This window comes from Malaclemys terrapin, chromosome 1, assembly GCF_027887155.1.
Source record: "Malaclemys terrapin pileata isolate rMalTer1 chromosome 1, rMalTer1.hap1, whole genome shotgun sequence".
In the NCBI taxonomy this organism is placed as follows: domain Eukaryota; kingdom Metazoa; phylum Chordata; order Testudines; family Emydidae; genus Malaclemys; species Malaclemys terrapin.
In genome coordinates this window covers 264,899,925-264,919,604 of record NC_071505.1, presented here as the reverse complement: position 1 = coordinate 264,919,604, position 19,680 = coordinate 264,899,925, and the positions used below count along the sequence as shown (strand labels likewise).

The window sequence follows — 19,680 nt, the reverse complement described above, 5'->3', positions numbered from 1 at the left end:
TTTCCTCTCTCAAGTCAATAGACACCTTTCCTATATAAAATGTTTATAATGTATAAACCAGAAAAACTAACAAGACACTGGTACTGTAACAAAGCATGTGTTTGTATTTTAAGGTTGTGATGCCTTTCCTTCCCCATATCTGACTTCCTCAACTTTTTCCATGACTTATTATTCTATACATTTCTCCCCGATGTACTTCCCATTTGGTTATTCCACTTCCCCCAACACTCCCCTCATTTATTTTTTCATTTCCCTGACCTTTGATTTGCTTCCTCCTCTCACACCCAATTATTTCATACATTTTTTTCACCCATCCCTTCCATTCTTCTGTTTGTGTTCAAAATGCTAAGTTACCAGTTCATTGCTCTAAATCTCTCCTAGGCAATACCTTCAGAGGCTGGAGACCACATAAATCACTCTTTACTGCTTAAAAATAGACATTCCAATTTAGAAAAATACATAAGCATGTATATAACTTTAAACAAGTGAGAGTAGATTTTCTGACTTCAGTAGACCTACTCTCATGCTTAAAGTAACATATACAGTATTGCCAACCTCAGGCCTTTAAAAATCATGAGATTGGCTAAAAATCATGATCTTTTTAAAAATAGTAAATGTGGGGTTCTTTTCTGGTTTCTGAAGCTTTCAGATACACATTGCTTCACATTTTCAAGCTTTTGTCCACAAGCATAAAGGCTAAAAACTTACTTTAAAAAAAGAAAGAAAGCTGAGATTCTCATGCAATCCCTAGATTCCAGCAACTGGGGCTTTAAGAACTACATAAAATATTGTAGACGCATGATAAAATTGCAAGAGCTGGCAACATTGCCTATGTGCTTAACTACTCTCCTGAATAAAAGCCAGAATAATATACACAAACAAAAAAAAAGGGCTAGTGCACTGTACTGTTGCATAATGGCCTACTTTAAACTTTAACAGAATGAAAGAATTGTGTGAAAATGAATCTGAATGTCAGAGCCCTAAATATGAATCTCCACATATGTACCCTTACTATATACATAAATAAAATCTGCTGCCTCAGTTTTCAGTGCACTATCTACAGCGATATACAATACCATTTAACTTTGGAAAATAGGGCCAATATTGTGCCTTCTGTTACATCAGTGTAACTCTAAAGTACTGAAGGCAAATGTCTGACAAATAGTTTCTAGAACATACTCTCATCCTGAGCTGCACCATTAAAGCCAATTCAGACTCCAATGCAAATTTTGTTTGGCTTCAGAAGTCAATGACATAAAACATTATTAATGTATACTTTACTGTACATTTTGATAACCTAAGCCTATTGTTATTCAGCTGATGCTTCTGTAAATGACCTAAGCCTAAAAGGCTGCATAGAATAACTACCTAAATGCAAGTAGAATTATCTGAAGCATAAGTCCTAGAGAACTCCAGGAAAATTCATAGCTACATGTGTTCTGATTTTGCACCAAGATACACATATATAACTAACTCTGAAATATTTGATTTCAGGGTGGGGTAGGATTTGGGGCAGGATTTGGGGCAAGACTTACTTGTGGGGGTAGATTCAGTCTTTTAAATACACATTAAATAGCACAAACAGCCTAGTGTATTATTTTGTACCATAATCAGGCCTCCATTTTAGCAGTAGTTTTAGATTTGTTGAAGGCACATTGTAAGTATGGTCATGTCACTAGAAAGTACTAAAAATGTGTATGAAACCCACTTGGAAAAATAATTCCTCTTCTTATGGAGAGCATAAACAAGTGTATTGAAAAACAGTATCTCCTTCCCTCCCCAGCTAAAAAGACATGCCTTAGGTATGTACTGGTCAAGGTGTAATTTCAAGCCATGACAAATTTTCAGTCTAAGGCTTGGTCTACACTTATGCTGGCAGAGGTATGGATTTCTCACACCCCTGAGAGACGTAGTTATATCGAACCTAATCCCGAAGCTCTCCCCTTGGTGCAGGTAACATCTTCACTAAGCACTACAGCTGCAGCGCTGCAAGCACGGACAAGCCCTTAGTAAGGTTTATGCTTTCATCTTCAGTGCAAGGGAAACTGTATTACATCATAGTCAAATTATTTTGAGAACTAACCATTCCCCAGATCTCTTCAAATAATTAGTTTGATGATTTCATTCTTACTATCACAGTAAGATATCTCAAAACATGAAAGCACTGATTAAATGCTTTGCTTCTCACCCTTCCCAGTCTCCTCCAAGAAGGACAGACCAACCACTGAAGTGACCACCACTAGAAAAAGAAGCCTTGGCACACTGGTTACTAAATAAACAGAAAAACCAACCCAACACCCATCTCTAAATATGTAATCATTTTTATTTGTAGTCCATGCAAAAGAATACTATTAATGCAATGTCAAGGTTGAGAAATCAAGCATTCAGAAGTCAGAAAACGCAGAGTTAAGGTAGAACTTTCTACCTTAATTCTGTCCCCTTGTGCTGATATCTTAAAATACAGTGTTTATATCATTTCCCCAAAACATACAATATATAGTACAATACAAATATAAAGTAATATTAGAACGTTCAATTTAGTAAATTATAATAGAGTACACACAGACTTCAGAGTAGGTTTGGTTTTTAAGTTTCAATGATATCTATAAAGCAAGTCAAATTTCAAGGAAATTCAGTACTTTTAAAGTGAAGAATGTTGAAAACTAAATGCCCCAGAGTCTGAGACAGTATCCAATTTGGTGATGGCATAGAGAAGACTCAGACTATCCCAGATACTGAGATGAATGTAGTACAGCCTATTTTGAAAGCAAACTACTACGAAATTGACACACATTACACTGGGTGAAAGACAAGACATTTCAACACTTACACCACAAAAAGGGAAGAGGCTCTAACAGACTCAATTTTCCACTAAATACAGCCCCTTGCAACATAGATAGCAGAAACCTTGATATGTAGAACTGTGTGATGATAATCTTATGTATATGTACAGAGGGAACTCCATGTTGCGGTTGGGAAATCTCATCTGTTGGTACCAACCTGAGATTAGCTCTTGTCGCAGTTATGCTGTAGCTAATATTGAGGGAGCCTTGACATGCCCCTCATATTTCAATCCTGCAAGAGTATAACAATGAGAAATATAAACTGACAGCCAATCAGAAATGTACTTCTTTAGAGAGAAGCTGATTTTCGCGTGTTTAATGCAGCATAGAAGTAGACAGGCCATTTTAAGAAGCTGTACTTGTTTACAAAAAAAAAAAAAAGAAAGAAACCTTTTTGTTTCCAGGCTTAACTTGGTTGCGCAATGAGATTGGATAAACCAGTTGAGAAGACTGTTGGTTGAAATTAAATGTAACAAAGACAAAAGTCCATGTTCTAACATTAAAAGTTAGTGTACGGTGTATCACCCGTATAGCTTGCAGCTGCCTGTTTTGATGATATAAATTGCTTCCAGAAATATGTCTATCCATATAAAACAGTTTGATGCAAGTTTCAGCGCTGTCAAATGGCAGTGTAGACAGTGCACAGCGCTGGGAGCTACTCCCCTCATGGGGGTGGTTTTTTTAAAGCGCTGGGAGAACTGTCCCCTAGCGCTGGTGCTGCGACTACACAGCCATGTTAAAGTGTTGCTGCGGCAGCGCTTTAATGTTGGCAGTGAAGACATACCCTAAGTATTTCTTTTTTGGATGCACCAAACGTATCACACCCCCGACAAAGCCAATTACAAGAAACTAAATTTTAAAGTAGGTCCCTAAGTTCTTGAAAGATTAGCATTATATGTTAATTTTTATGTCAACACTGTGTAAGTGTTGACAATACTTTTTTCCTATATCGTACTGTTTGCAGAGAAACTTCCATGAAACTTGTTAGTGGAGGACATTCTGTCCTCTCAATAGCTGAAATGACCAGGCACATACTGGTATACAAGAGATGTGAGCAGGATTCTGTATTTTAATAGTAATTACAAGCAATGGTACTGAAAAATACCTATTTTGATCTTGTAGAGTAAAAAAGTAGCCTCTAATGTGTATTCTACACGGATACAAATTCAACAATCCAGAAAGATGTACTTGAAGCCAAGCTAGAAACAGGATTTTTTTCCCTTCAATTCTGATGATAGAACATATACCCAACTTGCAGATACTACACCAGATCTGTGATTCTGCTATTAAAGATGTTGGGAGCAATCCAACTTCATACTACAAACTTTCCAAAATGTTCCAGTAACTATACATGCCATATCTATAGATATATTTGTAGATATGTGTATTTTTGTCACTACTGGGTCCCCCTCAAACTATTCAGTAGCTACTGAGAAGGAACACAGGAGGAGGAACAACTCAAAGTTGTATTACTTCCAGTCTGTCTTTTTTTGCTCAGAAACCTAAGAGTTTTGCAGGGAATGATGGTGCAGAGAGGAATATCCTCCCCTACTCCAGCTCAAGTATGAAGAGCTCCAATCAAATAATATCCAGACAGGGCAAGGAGAGGAAGAAACAGAGTTGCATAGGTAGCACTACTCTCACTTCCACATGGAAAGAGGGAAATTTGTGTGTGAAGTGCACCTGCGCTTGTAGCTCTTTGGGGGCTGACCTGGCCCAGAGTGAGAAATTTCTTTTAGAAGGGACCCAGCTCATCAGTTTTGCTTGGTAACTTACACATGTATATCATCAGTCATCATTTAGTTGAATGGACTCATTTGGTTTTGTACTTGATATTTAACTTGTAAAAGAGAACTTAATTGGCCGAAACAAAATATATGAGAACTTGACAACTATTCAGAAATGAAGCAGAACACATTTCGATGCTTGATGAGAGCAGAATTTCAACAAGAGCCAGATTTCAAAATGACACTATGCTCAGGCATTTGGGTGCCTAATTTGTCTTTTTAATTAACACAATGGGCACTCAAATGCAGTAACTGTGTGCAAATGATCAGTTACACATCTAACTGACTGTCATGACTACGGACTCAAATACATGACATTTTGCATGTGCAAGTCTCCATGCACAGTTCTCAAAATCTGGTCCAAACTGACTAATCAGTTACAGACAATCAAGAGTAGTACAATTGTCACAAACACACAAATATATAGTTTGCCAAATCAAAATATTAAATACCTTGCAGAAATATACACACAGATGTTATCAAAAGTTTTTGCAGTGTTAAATGGTGAAATATGAACCACTGTAAATGCAGACTTTACATTTAATGTAATAACATTTTACTCTCAACTGTTTTCTAAGCTGCAAAATTACCACTTTTCTCTCTCTCTTTCTAAAAAAAAAAAAAAGGAAGCAACTGCTTATATATAGCAGAGTGATGGTTATGTTATGCAAGAGACATCTGGAATACAGGAGATGTATTTGTTTTCTGAATTACAACACTGATCTTCTGATCAGTCCTTCAGCCGATGATACAGGCAAAGCATGTCTTGCATAAGTATTATGGACTGAAAAATATCAATTTGTACTAATGACTTGATTCAGAGCTATAAACTAGGTGTTGACTTAAAATGACATGAAAAGTTAAATGATATTTTGAAGCATTTATTCTAACTGAAAGTTCAGTTCAGTCCTATCAACTTGCTACCAATGAAAATCAGACTTGATCAACTTACATTTTTTTAAAACATTTTGTTTCTGAAAAAGAACTGAAACAAAACACACAAGTACATTTTATTACAGATGTCTCAGTTCAGAGAAACTGTACAATCTTTGAAAATGGATATTCTGGTAAGTATTACATCACGCATTCTAAAAAAACAAAAACCCATCAGGCAGTAAGTTTCCTTCAAGATCTGTATGACAGGGTGCAAACACATTGCCCTACTGTCCAGTACATATGGTGTCAAATTCAGCTTCCCTTTCCCCCCCCGAACACCCGTGCAAAAGGAAGGGCTATAAAAAGAGCCTCCGAAGTAACAGGAAGACAGCTTTAGTCACAGCTCCTTACTCAGGCGCTCAGGGTGGGGCTGATCTCCAAAATTCAGAAGCTTTGGTTTGTTAGTTACTCTTTTTGCTTATGTTACCTTGGTTTTAGTTACATTTATAAAAATATTGAACTGCTGAACAGATTTTGCTGCCTGTAGCTGCATTTTGTTTCTGCTCAGTCATCCTACCAGCTCACAGTATAATTTAGAATAGGCTTTGGAAATGGATACATGTTTACTGGGCTGTGGAAATGATACCTGGCTCGTCTTATATATTTAGGTCTGTGCTTACCTATCTCCTGAAAGTTCTAGTTGATAGGACCTACCTGTGAGCATAAGTTATTGCCAAATTTCTGATCTACCAACAAAAGGCGTACCTCAAAATGTTCATGCTGAGAACATGAGCATGCTATTCATGTTCAAAATTAGGTGGTCTAATGTTGAGCTGCTTTGAGAGAGGTTCCAACTTTCAGTGAGTCATAAGAGCCATTTCACAGAGCCAGCATTTTAACACCAGAAAGCTGTGTCATTCCTAAAGAAATTTCGAGGACATTCAAAGTTTAAAAGAAGAATCTCAGTGTCTCACTTCTGGGAGCACAGGATGTTCAAAAAAACATATTTTAAGAAGCATCTTGATTGCACTGTAAACTGTATCATCATTTAAAAGTGTCCCAGTGTTAACAACTAAGGTGAAGAGGATAACAGAGGGGCAGACTGCACACCTCACTGAGCTAAGGTGGGGAAACTTATTTCACACCTTTCTTACTGCTACTATATGGTGGCAAACGGTTGTTTTACTCACCTTCTACAAGGAAGGCAAAACATGAATTTACATCATCACAATGAAAAGGCTAGAGAACTGAATGTTAAAATAAAAGCCTGCAATCTCTTAAAAACAGATAACAATAAAATACTTGGGTGAATAAATATAAACAAATACTTTATTAGAATTAACATTTCTACTGTATTGTGAATATTAATCATGATGTGTCTAAAGCTACACACACTGCACTAAAATGATATTCTGAGAAAATGATGCCAACCTGCACATTTTAGCCAAGACAGTCTGGTTACTCTTTATAAAGAAGACACTTCTATTGTCAATCTGTCTTTAGCATCAGTCTAGCCAGTGTCCTAGGACTTCTGAATTTAATACTAGAATTTTAATTTCCATTATTGTTCATAATTTGCTGCTGCTCGGAAACTGGATAATTTGCACAAATATGTTTAGTAAAAATAAAAAACCTCCACGCTTTTACAATAAGATACAAGATTATTTTTAGAGCATCAATAGGTTGGAACATAAATTTATCAAAGTGCTCTAAAACATCACACACCATTTTTGAAATGGTAATACTTACCAGTCCACTTACAGCTACAATCCAGATGTGGGAACCAGAGGTTACGAGCTGGAAGATATAAGAGTAATGATTTTAATATGGGTATTAGTATTTACACAGACGTTGTTTGTGGATTTACTATCCCCTAGTATTATGGTAGGACTTGTGTCTATCTTCTCAAAGTAAACAGTCAGAGTCATCCATTTTTGCATAAATTCAGTTCCATAATAGCAGTGGCATACTCCAGAACTAAAAGAGATGGAAAAAGCAGGTGGGATCTGACAGCTGTTCTTTTCCCACAATACTATGCATTTTCTTTTCATTTATCATTATTAAGTTCAACATAATGCTTTGCAGGAAGTCAGTTTATAAGCTACAGAGAAAAACAAGTTTGAAAGACAGATTTAAACAAAGGAAGTGACTCAGCAGCTCAGAGGGAGAGGGAAAGGAGTCCCAAACAGAGGAGGCAGCATAAGTTAAAGGAGCAACTCTTAACTGTGTAGTCATGGAGGTGGCCCAGAGTGGAGGTCAAGTTTTAAGAAATGAAGTTACTCCATCCCTCTCCGCCCAAGAGAGGGAATCCATTATTTGAATTAAGGTATAGGTATTTAGTCACCTGGAGAAGGTCAGTCTCAGTGCAAGGAAAGGGCCGAAAACCAGACTGAAATTGGTAAAGGAGATTGTTCTGTGAGAGGTAGCCAGAATGAGGCCACTTTCTCCAGAATTTGTCTGCAAAAAGGGTGACTTGAGATGAGATCATAATTCACAAATGAAGAAAGGGCAAATGAGTGCTCCTCACTCTTAGTGTGGCAATAGCAGTTGTGAATGCAACAGGGAAAGTTCGAGTGAAGTCAGAGTGGTTGGCAGCAGCAGTGATCTATTTGTTAGGAAACTAAGGTAAGACAGCAAAAGCCAGTGATTAAGATGGGAAAGGACTCAGTGGGAGATGTTTTTTTCATATGGTTTTGATGGAGGCAGAAAAGAGAAGCAGATAAGATTTCAGAGGGACCAAGGCAGAATGCGGTGCTTGAGCAGAATGCAGAAAAACCCTCCAAGTGCTCAAGGACAGACAGGATGGAGGAAGGGTTGTTAGAGAAGTGGACATGAGTCAGTATTCTGAAACTGGCCTATTCATCCCAAAACACACTTAACCATGTATTATACATTTACTGGTACTTTCCATGGTAGTTTGAGATATTTTTGAGAATATGTCTAGAATGTATATAAATAGGCATCGTTTCTTATAAATGTGCAAGTCTCCTGTTATATAAATCACCCATTCATTTTTAGAACTTTTTGTGGCTACTATATTCATCTACTGACTACTTAATATTTTCTCATTAGTTTTCCTCTTTATGCTTTTGATATTATGTTCCACATAAGTTTTATTTGTCAAATGGTAATGCTGTGTATGAAAATAAAATATAGCTATCAAAATCTTTAATCAACCAGATTCTTGCTGCCGTCAAACACAGGCAGAATCTTGCTGTGAAGTTACATTAAAGTTATATATACTCTTTCCTGCTTCGCATGGCAGGAAACAAGGAAATAAGAAAAAATCAGTTAATGTCACATCAATACAGTGGTTGAGCTATCAGGATTTTTGTTAAAGTAAAAAAGATTAAGCAAAATAAGAGATATTTCATAACTTAGAGTTTACCCCTTTTTTTCTGGGGAATGACAGAAATAGAAGTTAATGAAATAGCAGTAATCTTGCATACTGGCTCATTTCATCCTACCACAGTAGGTCACTGGCAATAAAAAATCCCTATTGTACATATTTGTCCCCCTTGTTTTAGGTGGGGTTATAAGGCCTGAGGGCACAGATTATTTGGGGTATTTAGGCGTTGGTATGTCTAACTGATTTAGGAGACTAAATCTCATTGTCTGGCGATGCTGGAAGAAACACAAGTTTCAGAGTAACAGCCGTGTTAGTCTGTATCCGCAAAAAGAAGAACAGGAGTACTTGTGGCACCTTAGAGACTAACAAATTTATTAGAGCATAAGCTTTCGTGGACTACAGCCCACTTCTTCGAAGAAACACAGGAGCCAATGGATGTAGTTTAATTAGGCAGCAAATTTATTTATGTAAAATATCTGGGAATAGCCAGCAATAAATTGTAGTGTGTAAGTCGTCGTTATTTCTTTAATCGTTTCCATGTGTTTGGGAGGTCTGTTGTCAGACCTCCTTTCCAACCTGGGCCCGCTTGCCCTCCCCTTGTATGAGGATCAAGGGAGCAGGAAAAAGAGGGGGATTGGCCCACTCTGATTCTATGTTTAGGAGGGTAGATGTTGCCAGCCCAATCCCAGGCAGAGAAGTCTTCTCTGGAACTGCCTGGAGTACAAAGCCCTCCCTCTCTGGTCACCTGGAAAGGCAGTGCCGACCTCCCCTTCCTGATCTCTCCAGGTAAACCTTCCCCTTCCTCCATCTCTGCCACCAATTGCAGAGGGAAGCCCTTCTAAGGACAACAACCCCTTTTCTTCTAGCCAATTAAACAAAGGACCCACCACATACAGTTGCAGTGAACATATTTTCAAAAGTGATTTAGGCATTTAGGAGCCTAAATCCCATCAACTGTCAATGGGATTTTGGCTCCTAAGAGCCTAAAACCCTTTTTAAAATGAGATTTAAGCTCCTAAGTCAGTTAGGCTTTGCAACACTGAGCGCAGCAACACCTAAACACCTTTAAAATGTGGGCCTAAGGTGAAATGTATGGGTGGCAATATTACAAAATTAGCTCGAGGGCATGCAAAATTATAAACTGCTACACTGCTAATTCAATGAAAGGTGAACAAGGAAGCACATACTGTACCTGTAAACCCAGTATATAGACCAATGTCTTGTTTGTGATGGGAAATTGGCCTAATATTTGTGTCACTTGCATCCTTGGAATGGAGCAAAAAAATGGTACAAACAAAGCAAATACAGGACCCAAGCTGTGAAAGAAAAAAAAATAATGTAGACAGTAATTAGAAACGATTTCGAAAGGTCTCAATTAACAAATTAATTCCAAATAACTTAATACCTATCCTAATTTCTTAAATACAAAAATGTCAATTGCATTATGTAGGTTATTTTCCCCAATGTTTAGTTGGGCTTTTTATACTGTCATTCTTTTTTGTTTTTTCCTTATTTGTCAAACTAGCAACAAGGACATTTTATTTGGCAAAATACACACTTTGCCTTGAAGACATTATATACGGTTTGAGGACTGATCCTGCTCATATTGCCATTATTCATGTAGCACCCAAAGTGTAATACATGCTTTACAGACAAAGATCAGACAAGGTCCTGCCCTAAAAAAATACAGTCAAAATAGATAAATGATAAGGGACGGAGTGATGGAGGCATCAGCAAATAATTTAACAGTGTATCTTCCACAGCATGGGAGAGGCAGAAGAAAAAGAAACCACACACCTTCCTGTATGTACAGTGGGGTGGGGGGAAAGAGATTCAAAATTTTCGCTCAGTTCACCCACCAGGGGCATGGGCAGACGTTTTCATAGATTCATAGATTATAGGACTGGAAGGGACCTCGAGAGGTCATCGAGTCCAGTCCCCTGCCCGCATGGCAGGACCAAATACTGTCTAGACCATCCCTGATAGACATTTATCTAACCTACTCTTAAATATCTCCAGAGACGGAGATTCCACAACCTCCCTAGGCAATTTGTTCCAATGTTTAACCACCCTGACAGTTAGGAACTTTTTTTTTATATTTTGTTTTATATAGATCACCAACAGGAAGGAAAATAACACCACCTTACTTCAGGACAAAGATGCTTTTTTGCTCCAAACAGGTGAGTAGCAAGTGAAGAGTTATATAGCACGAGAGAGGAGAACAGTGCATTCTCCAGGGCTGTCTGTTATCCCTAACTCAAAGTGCCTACAGAGTCTGTAAACCCTAAAAGGCAAATCTCGGGCAAATACCCCTGACTATCCAGCTTTGCTGCTTCATGTTGCCAAGCGCTCTGTGGAGCATGGAAGCTCTTAAAGATAACCTGATCCCTGCTTCCCAAAACTTACTAAACTTCTCAAATCTAGAAAGAAAATCTACACAAATTACCTGACTAGAACTTCTTTATGCTGAAGTTAAGGTTGAAAATACATATCTGTAACTTAAGGGTAAAAAGAAACTTTAAACAAATATAGTTAAAAAAACCAGCAGCCACCAGAAAGTCAGGATTTTTAGAGTTAAGGTGCATCTTGTAGGAAACAAGCTTTGGAACTGTGGAATTTAGATACACAGATAACAACAGTTCTTTACAAGCCATTCTATTGTCTATACTTTTAAAATTCATTAATAAAATAATAAATACAACCATGTTAAATAAGTAGACAGGAATACCCACAGGCTTGCTGAATTATAATCAAAGCTCCTATTTCTGCAGCCCCTCCCAAAGAGAACTCTCACGGAACACAATGGGAGTTCTATAAGCAGATCAGCAGCATGGTCAGGACCCAAATAACTTGTTGAGATGCTCACTCCACTTTAATTTCACTGATTAGGTTAATTAATAGTGGAAATGTATTTATGAGTTAAACTACTATGAACAACCAACACAGAAGATTCAATATATATGGTAAAAATAGAATTTTTGTGCTCGCTCAAAGAATTGTGGCTATGAATATTTCCTTTGGTTTATGCTCTACCAGCTAAAGACCTCCCCTTTCATCCTCTCTGAAGGTTTCAGTTCTTTAGTTTGGTTACGGGGGATAAAAGAATAAGGGAATTTTTAACATCTTCTATTTTATGCATATGACAAAAATACATTACATAAAATTTTAACTAAAGGAGAGATGCTGAGCAAAATACATTGACCAGTTTAACACATATTCCCTCACATATAAAGAAAATATATCCATATAAACATAATATACAACACCCTAACAGAAATCTGAATTGTTTAAGTTGTAAGAATTCAAAAGCGGGGCTAAAGGTGTAACATGTATAAAGACTCGCTCTACATGACTGCTTGCATAACTTCCACTGGATCCAATGTACCCTGCAGCACAAAGTATAAGAGAGGAGAGGGGAAAAAAAAAAAAAGAAGAGTCCTTCCCTCTGTCAAGACCACTCCCTGCCAATAGTGCATCAAAATTTGTTTTGTCTTATCACTGTCAGAGAAAAGAGTAGTTTGGATACCTAGTTTAGGAATATAGGCTCAAGAATGGAAGCAACAGTTCCCTTCTCCAAAATTTCTTTCTTCAATACAAAAATATCGTATGGAAATAAATTGTGTGCTTTACCCACACTTGAGAATAAGTGTATCCTGTACCCTTGGAAAATTACTTCTCTGCTTCACCCTAGGAATAACAAAATACCTTTGTAGGGCAGTAACTAAAGGAACAATCCAAATGGACATATCCTGCAAATCAGAATCTATGCACCCTCACATCTTTATTAACATGAGTGATAAGATTTTTAATGATACTTCATAAATCACTATCTACTTTAAACTTCTGAAAAGAACTTCGGCAGAAACATTGTGTATGCAAAGGTGTGAACAAGACATTTTCCAGTTCTGGCTAGAAGGTCTAGAAACTTCATTTATTTATTAGCTTTCAATACAACTATGTAAAGCTTTATTTTTAAAATGTACAGATTTTTATTATTCTTTGTTGTATTTTAACACTGTTTCTGGAGTCTTGGTCTCAGTTAACTCTGCTATCTTGCACTTCTGCAGTAAAATTTATTCATAGAATCATAGAAGATTAGGATTGGAAGAGACCTCAGGAGGTCATCTAGTCCAACCACCTGCTCAAAGTAGGACCAATTCCCAACTAAATCATCCCAGCCAGGGCTTTGTCAAGCCAGGCCTTAAAAACATCTAAGGATGGAGATTCCACCACCTCCCTAGGTAACCCATTCCAGTGCTTCACCTCCCTCCTAGCGAAATAGTGTTTCTAATATCCAACACAAACCTCCCCCACTGCAACTTGAGACCATTGCTTCTTGTTCTTATTCTCTCTTTATATCCGTATAATAAACTATATCAAATCACACAATACATAATATAAACTAGACTATGTTACACAAACTTATTTTAAAAAATTACAGTACAGTCTTGATTTAAGTTTCAATAATATCTACAAAATAAGCCAACCTGGGGTTATATCCCTGATCATCCTAATAGTCACTGATGGACCTATGAACGTATCTATTTCTTTTTTGAACCCAGTTATAGTTTGGGCCTTCACAACATCTTCTGGCAACGAGTTCCATAAGGTTGATTGTGCGTTGTATAAAGAAGTACTTCCTTAGGTTTGTTTCAAACCTGATGCCTATTAATTTCATTGGGTGACCCCTGGTTCTTGTGTTTCATGAAAGGGTAAATAACACTTCCTTCTTCATTTTCTCCACACCTTTCATGATTTTGTAGTCCTCTATCACAGGGGTCGGCAACGTTCGGCACGCGGGTCGCCAGGGTAAGCACCCTGGCGGGCCGGGACAGTTTTATTTACCTTCTGACGCGGCAGGTTCGGCCGATCGTGTCCCCCACTGGCCGCGGTTCGCCGTCCCGGGCCAATGGGGGCGGTGAGAAGCCGCGGGCAGCACGTCGCTCGCCCGCGCTGCTTCTCGTCGCCCCCATTGGCCCGGGACGGCGAACCGCGGCCAGTGGGGGCCGCGATCGGCCGAACCTGCCGCGTCAGCAGGTAAATAAAACTGGCCCGGCCCGCCAGGGTGCTTACCCTGGTGAGCTGCGTGCCGAACGTTGCCGACCGCTGCTCTATCATATTCTCCCTTAGTCGTCTCTTTTCCAAGCTGAATAGTCTGAGACTTTTTAAATCTCTCCTCAGATGAAAGCTGTTCCATATCCTTAATCATTTTTGTTACCCTTCTCTTTTCTATTTCTAATATATCTTTTTTGAAAAGGGGCAACCAGAACTGCACACAGTATTCAAGGTGTGGGCGTACCATGGATTTATGTAGTGGTATTATTTTCTGTGTTATCTATTCTTTCCTAATCGTTCCTAACATTCTGATAGCTTCTTTGACTGTCACTCCACACTGAGCTGATGTTTTCAAAGAATTATCCACAACTCCAAGCTTTCTTTCTTGGGTGTAACACCTAATTTAGACTCCATCATTGTGTAGGTATTGTTGGGATTATGTTTTCCAATATACATTACTTTTCATTTATCAACACTGAATTTCATCTGCCATTTTGTTGCTCACTCATTCACTTTTGTGAGATCCCTTTGTAATTCTTCTGAGTCTGCTTTGGACTTAACTATCTTGAATTATTTTGTATCATCTGCAGACTTTGACACCTAACCCATTTATCCCTTTTTCCTGATCATTTATGAATATGTTGAACAGTACTGGTCCCAGTACAGATCTTTATGGGACACTATTTACCTCTCTTCATTCTGAAAACTGACCATTTATTCCTACCATTTGTTTCCGGTCTTTCAACCTGTTACTGGTCAATGAGAAGACTTTCCATCTTATCCCATGATTACTTACTTTGCTTAAGAGCTTTTGGTGAGCATCCTTGCCAAAAGACTTCTGAAAGTCCAAGTACACTATGTCCATTAGATCACCCTGTCCACATATTTGTTGACCCCCTCAAAGAATTCTAATAGATTGGTGGGGCATGAGTTCCCTTACAAAAGCTGTGTTGACTCTTCCACAACAAATTGTGTTCATCTGTGGGTATGTCTACACTATGGGATTAATCCGAATTTATATCATTCGAATTTTGGAAACAGATTGTATAAAGTCGAATGTATGCGGCCACACTAAGCACATTAATTCGGCGGTGTGCGTCCAGGTACCGGGGCTAGCGTCAATTTCCGGAGCGTTGCACTGTGGGTAGCTATCCCATAGTTCCCGCAGTCTCCTCCACCCATTGGAATTCTGGGTTGAGATCCCAATGCCTGATGGGGCCAAAAACATTGTCGCGGGTGGTTCTGGGTACATCCTCCCCCCTCTCCAGGGAAGCAATGGCAGACAACCGTTTTGCGCCTTTTTCCTGGGTGAACAGTGCAGACGCCATACCCCGGCAAGTATGGAGCCCACTCAGCTCAAGACAGCAGTCATGAACATTGTAAACACCTCGCGCGTTATCGTGCAGTTTATGCTGAACCAGAACCTGCAAAACCAGGCGGCGAGGAGTAGGCTACGGCAGCGCGGCGGCGAGAGTGATGAGGACATGGACATGGAATTCTATCAAACCACGGGCCCTGGTGCTTTGGAGATCATGCTGTTAATGGGGCAGGTTATAGCTATGGAACGCCGATTTTGGGCCCAGGAAACAAGCACAGACTGGTGGGACCGCATAGTGTTGCAGGTGTGGGATGATTCCCAGTGGCTGCGAAACTTTCACATGCCTAAGGGCACTTTCATGGAACTTTGTGACTTGCTTTCCCCTGCCCTAAAGCGCCAGAATACCAAGATGAGAGCAGCTCTCACAGTTGAGAAGCAAGTGGCGATAGCCCTGTGGAAGCTTGCAACAACAGACAGCTACCGGTCAGTCGGGAATCAATTTGGAGTGGGCAAATCTACTGTGGGGGCTGCTGTGACGCAAGTAGCCAAAGCAATCACTGAGCTGCTGCTACGAAAGGTAGTGACTCTGGGAAATGTGCAGGACATAGTGGATGGCTTTGCTGCAATGGGATTCCCTAACTGTGGTGGGGCGATAGATGGAACCCATTGGCACCAGAGCACCAGAGTACCCAGTACATAAACCGCAAGGGGTACTTTTCAATGGTGCTGCAAGCACTTGTGGATCACAAGGGACGTTTCACCAACATCAACGTGGGCTGGCCGGGAAGGGTTCATGACGCTCGCGTCTTCAGGAACACTACTCTGTTTAAACGGCTGCAGCAAGGGACTTACTTCCCGGACCAGAAAATAACCGTTGGGGATGTTGAAATGTCTATAGTTAACCTTGGGGACCCAGCCTACCCCTTAATGCCATGGCTCATGAAGCCATACACAGGCAGCCTGGACAGGAGTCAGGAGCTGTTCAACTACAGGCTGAGCAAGTGCAGAATGGTGGTAGAATGTGCATTTGGCCGTTTAAAAGGTCACAGGCGCTCGTTACTGACTCGGTCAGACTTCAGCCAAACCAATATCCCCATTGTTATTGCTGCTTGCTGTGTGCTCCACAATCTCTGTGAGAATAAGGGGGAGACCTTTACGGCGGGGTGGGAGGCTGAGGCAAATTGCCTGGCTGCTGATTATGCGCAGCCAGACACCAGGGCAATTAGAAGATCACACCAGGAAGTGCTGCGCATCAGAGAAGCTTTGAAAACCAGTTTCATGACTGGCCAGTCTACAGTGTGAAAGTTGTGTTTGTTGAAAACCCTCCCCCTTGATTGACTCATTCCCTGTAAGCAAACCACCCTCCCCCCTTAAATCACAGCCTGCTTTTAAAGAAAATAAAGTCACTATCGTTTAAAAATCATGTATTCTTTATTAATTGATTATAAACATAGGGAGAGAACCGACAAGGTAACCTTGGTGAGGTTTGGGAGGAGGATAGGAGGGAAGTAAAAGGCCACTGAAAAAATTCAATATAATGACAGCCTTTTGGTTGGGCTGTCCACTGGGGTGGAGTGGGAGGGTGCACGGAGCCTTCCCCCTCCCCCGCGTTCTTACACGTCTGGGTGAGGAGGCTATGGAACATGGTGCGGGGGGAGGGAGGTTATACAGCGGCTGCAGCGGCACTCTTATCCTGCTGCCATTTCTGAAGCTCCACCAGACGCCGGAGCATGTCTGTTTGATCACGCAGCAGCCCCAGCGTTGCAGCCTGCCACCTACCATCTCGAGCGTCCCTCATGACCTTACGTTCACTGGCATCTTTCCTGTACTTAGATACCGTGTCCTTCCACTCATTCAAATGAGCTCTTTCATTGCGGGTGCATTCCATTATTTCCGAGAACATCTCGTCTCGCGTCCTCTTTCTCCGCCGCCTTATCTGAGATAGCCTTCGGGACGGAGGCTTGAAAAATTTGCAGCTGCTGGAGGGATTGAAAAAAAGGAGAGAAGTTTTTAAAATGATACATTTTACAGAACAATGCTTATACTCTTTCATGGTGAACAACACTATTCACATTACATAGCACATGTGATTTCAGTACAAGGTCGCATTTTCCATCTTAATATTGAGTGCCTGTGGCTTTGGTGTTAGAGATCACAGACACAGGTCCGGGCAACAGAATTCGGCTTGCATGCGGCCACGGTAAGCCATTGTCTTTCGGCTTCTGCGCCCTCCGTTCCCATATACCAAGCAAAGCCCATTGACTGCTGCGGTTTTCCTGTTAATCTTCAAAAGCAGAAAACAAACTAAACTCCACCCCCCATCCAATTCTCTGGGATGATCGCTTTATCCCTCCCCCCACCGCGTGGCTGGTATCAGGGAAGATCCCTGCAGAAACCAAACTAACCCCCCTTCCCGCCATGAATTATCTGGGATGATCACTGTACCCCTCTCCCCACCGCGTGGCTGGTATCAGGGAAGATCCCTGCAAGCCAAAGGTGAAAAGCTCAGCACCAATTCCTCTCCCCCCCTCCCGCCCCCACGCTTGGCTAACTGCAGGGAAGGATTTCTTTTCAGCCACAGGCAAACAGCCCAGTAAGAACGGCCATCTCTGTCCCCTTAATTAAATTCCCGTATTTCAACCAGGTTACCATGAGTGATATCACTCTCCTGAGGATTACACAGTGAGATAAAGAACGGATGTTGCTTGAATGCCAGCAAACACCGGAACCATACGCTGCCAGGCTTTGTCATGCAATGATACCAGATTACTTGCTACTAGCATGGCGTGGTCAAGTGTCCTACCAAGGAGGACAGAATAAGGCTGCACTGCCCAGAAACCTTCTGCAAAGGCTTTTGGAGTACCTCCAGGAGAGCTTCATGGAGATGTCCCTGGAGGATTTCCGCTCCATCCCCAGACATGTTAACAGACTTTTCCAGTAGCTGTACTGGCCGCAAATACATCCCAAGTCCTCAGGGCAAATTAATCATTAAAAAATGCTTGCTTTTAAACCATGTTTTATATTTTAAAAGGTAAACTCACCTGAGGTCCCTTCCATGGGGTCATGGTCTTGGGTACTGGCTTGGAAGGGTACTTCAGTCAGGCTGAGAAAAAGATCCTGGCTGTTGGGGAGAACGGATTGCTGGGTGCTCCCCGCAAGCTCGTCCTCCTCCTCTGCCTCCTTCTCTTCCCCGTCCGCAGAATCCTCAGGTGTGGCTGATGAGATTACCCCCGCCTCGGAATCCATGGTCAGAGGTGGGGTAGTGGTGGCAGCCCCCCTAGAATTGCATGCAGCTCAGCGTAGAAGCGGCATGTCTGCGGCTCTGACCTGGAGCGACTGTTTGCCTCCTTTGTTTTCTGATAGGCTTGTCTGAGCTCCTTGACTTTCACAGAGTCCCTATTGTGGCCTCTCTCCATCATGCCCTTGGAGATTTTTTTCAAAAGTTTTGGCATTTCGTCTTTTCGAACGAAGTTCTGCTAGCACTGAATCCTCTCCCCATATAGTGATCAGATCCAGTACCTCCTGTACGGTCCATGCTGGTGCTCTTTTTCGATTATCGGCCTGCATGGTTATCTGTGCTGATGAGCTCTCTGTGGTCACCTATGCTCTCTTGTGCTGGGCAAACAGGAAATGAAATTAAAATGTTCGCGGGGCTTTTCCTGTCTACCTGGCCAGTGCATCCGAGTTCAGATTGCTGTCCAGAGCTGTCACAATGGTGCACTGTGGGATAGCTCCCGGAGGCCAATACAATCGAATTGCGGCCACACTAACCCTAATTCAAAATGACAATATCGATTTTGGCGCCACTCCGCTCATCGGGGAGGAGTACAGAAATCAATTTTAAGAGCCCTTTATTTCGAAATAAATGGCTTTGTTGTGTGGACGGGTGCAGGGTTAATTCGATTTAACACTGCTAAATTCGAATTAAACTCATAGTGTAGACCAGGCCCGTGTGTCTAATACTTCTGTTCTTTACTATAGTTTCAGCCAATTTGCCTAGTACTGAAATTAGGCTTACAGGCTTGTAATTGCCAGGATCACCTCTGGAGCCTTTTTAAAAAACTGTCATCTCATTCGCTATCCTCCAGTCATCTGGTATAGAGACTGATTTAAGTGTTAGGTTACATACCAAAGTCAGAAGTTCTCCAACTTCATATCTGAGTTCCTATCGAACTCTTGGGTGAATACCATCTGCTCCTGGTGACTTATTACTATTCAATTTAGCAATTTGTTCCAAAACCTCCTCTTCTGACACCTCAATCTGGGACAGTTCCTTAGATTTGTCACCTAAGTAGAATGACTCAGGTATGGGAATCTCCCTCACATCCTCTGCAGTGAAGACTGATGCAAAGAATTAATTTAGCTTCTTTGCAATAGCCTCATCTTCCTTGAGTGCTCCTTTAGAAACTTAATTGTTCAGTGGCCCCACTGTTTGGCAATCTCCCTCTTTCT

General features: G+C 40.7%; 2 protein-coding genes across 3 annotated transcripts in view; one reads left to right on the top strand and one right to left on the bottom strand.

Moving 5' to 3' along the window:
• The window catches only part of UBAC2 (UBA domain containing 2), a 154,427-nt gene that overhangs the window by 41,093 nt on the left and 93,654 nt on the right, over nucleotides 1–19,680 (bottom strand). Inside the window, exons 5-6 of the mRNA XM_054012694.1 lie at nucleotides 10,048–10,171; nucleotides 7,256–7,303 (exon numbers count right to left, since the gene is read on the bottom strand). Of these exons, the coding sequence (XP_053868669.1) occupies nucleotides 7,256–7,303; nucleotides 10,048–10,171 (172 nt within the window). The remainder of the gene's footprint in view (nucleotides 1–7,255; nucleotides 7,304–10,047; nucleotides 10,172–19,680) is intronic.
• The window catches only part of GPR183 (G protein-coupled receptor 183), a 115,361-nt gene that overhangs the window by 62,585 nt on the left and 33,096 nt on the right, over nucleotides 1–19,680 (top strand). The window contains exon 1 of one of the 2 annotated variants that reach the window (XM_054012658.1): nucleotides 11,013–11,035. The exons of the other annotated variant lie outside the window; for it this stretch is intronic. The gene's annotated coding sequence lies outside the window, so the exon portion shown is untranslated. Of the gene's footprint in view, nucleotides 1–11,012; nucleotides 11,036–19,680 lie in introns of those variants that run through there. 2 annotated transcript variants of the gene reach the window in all.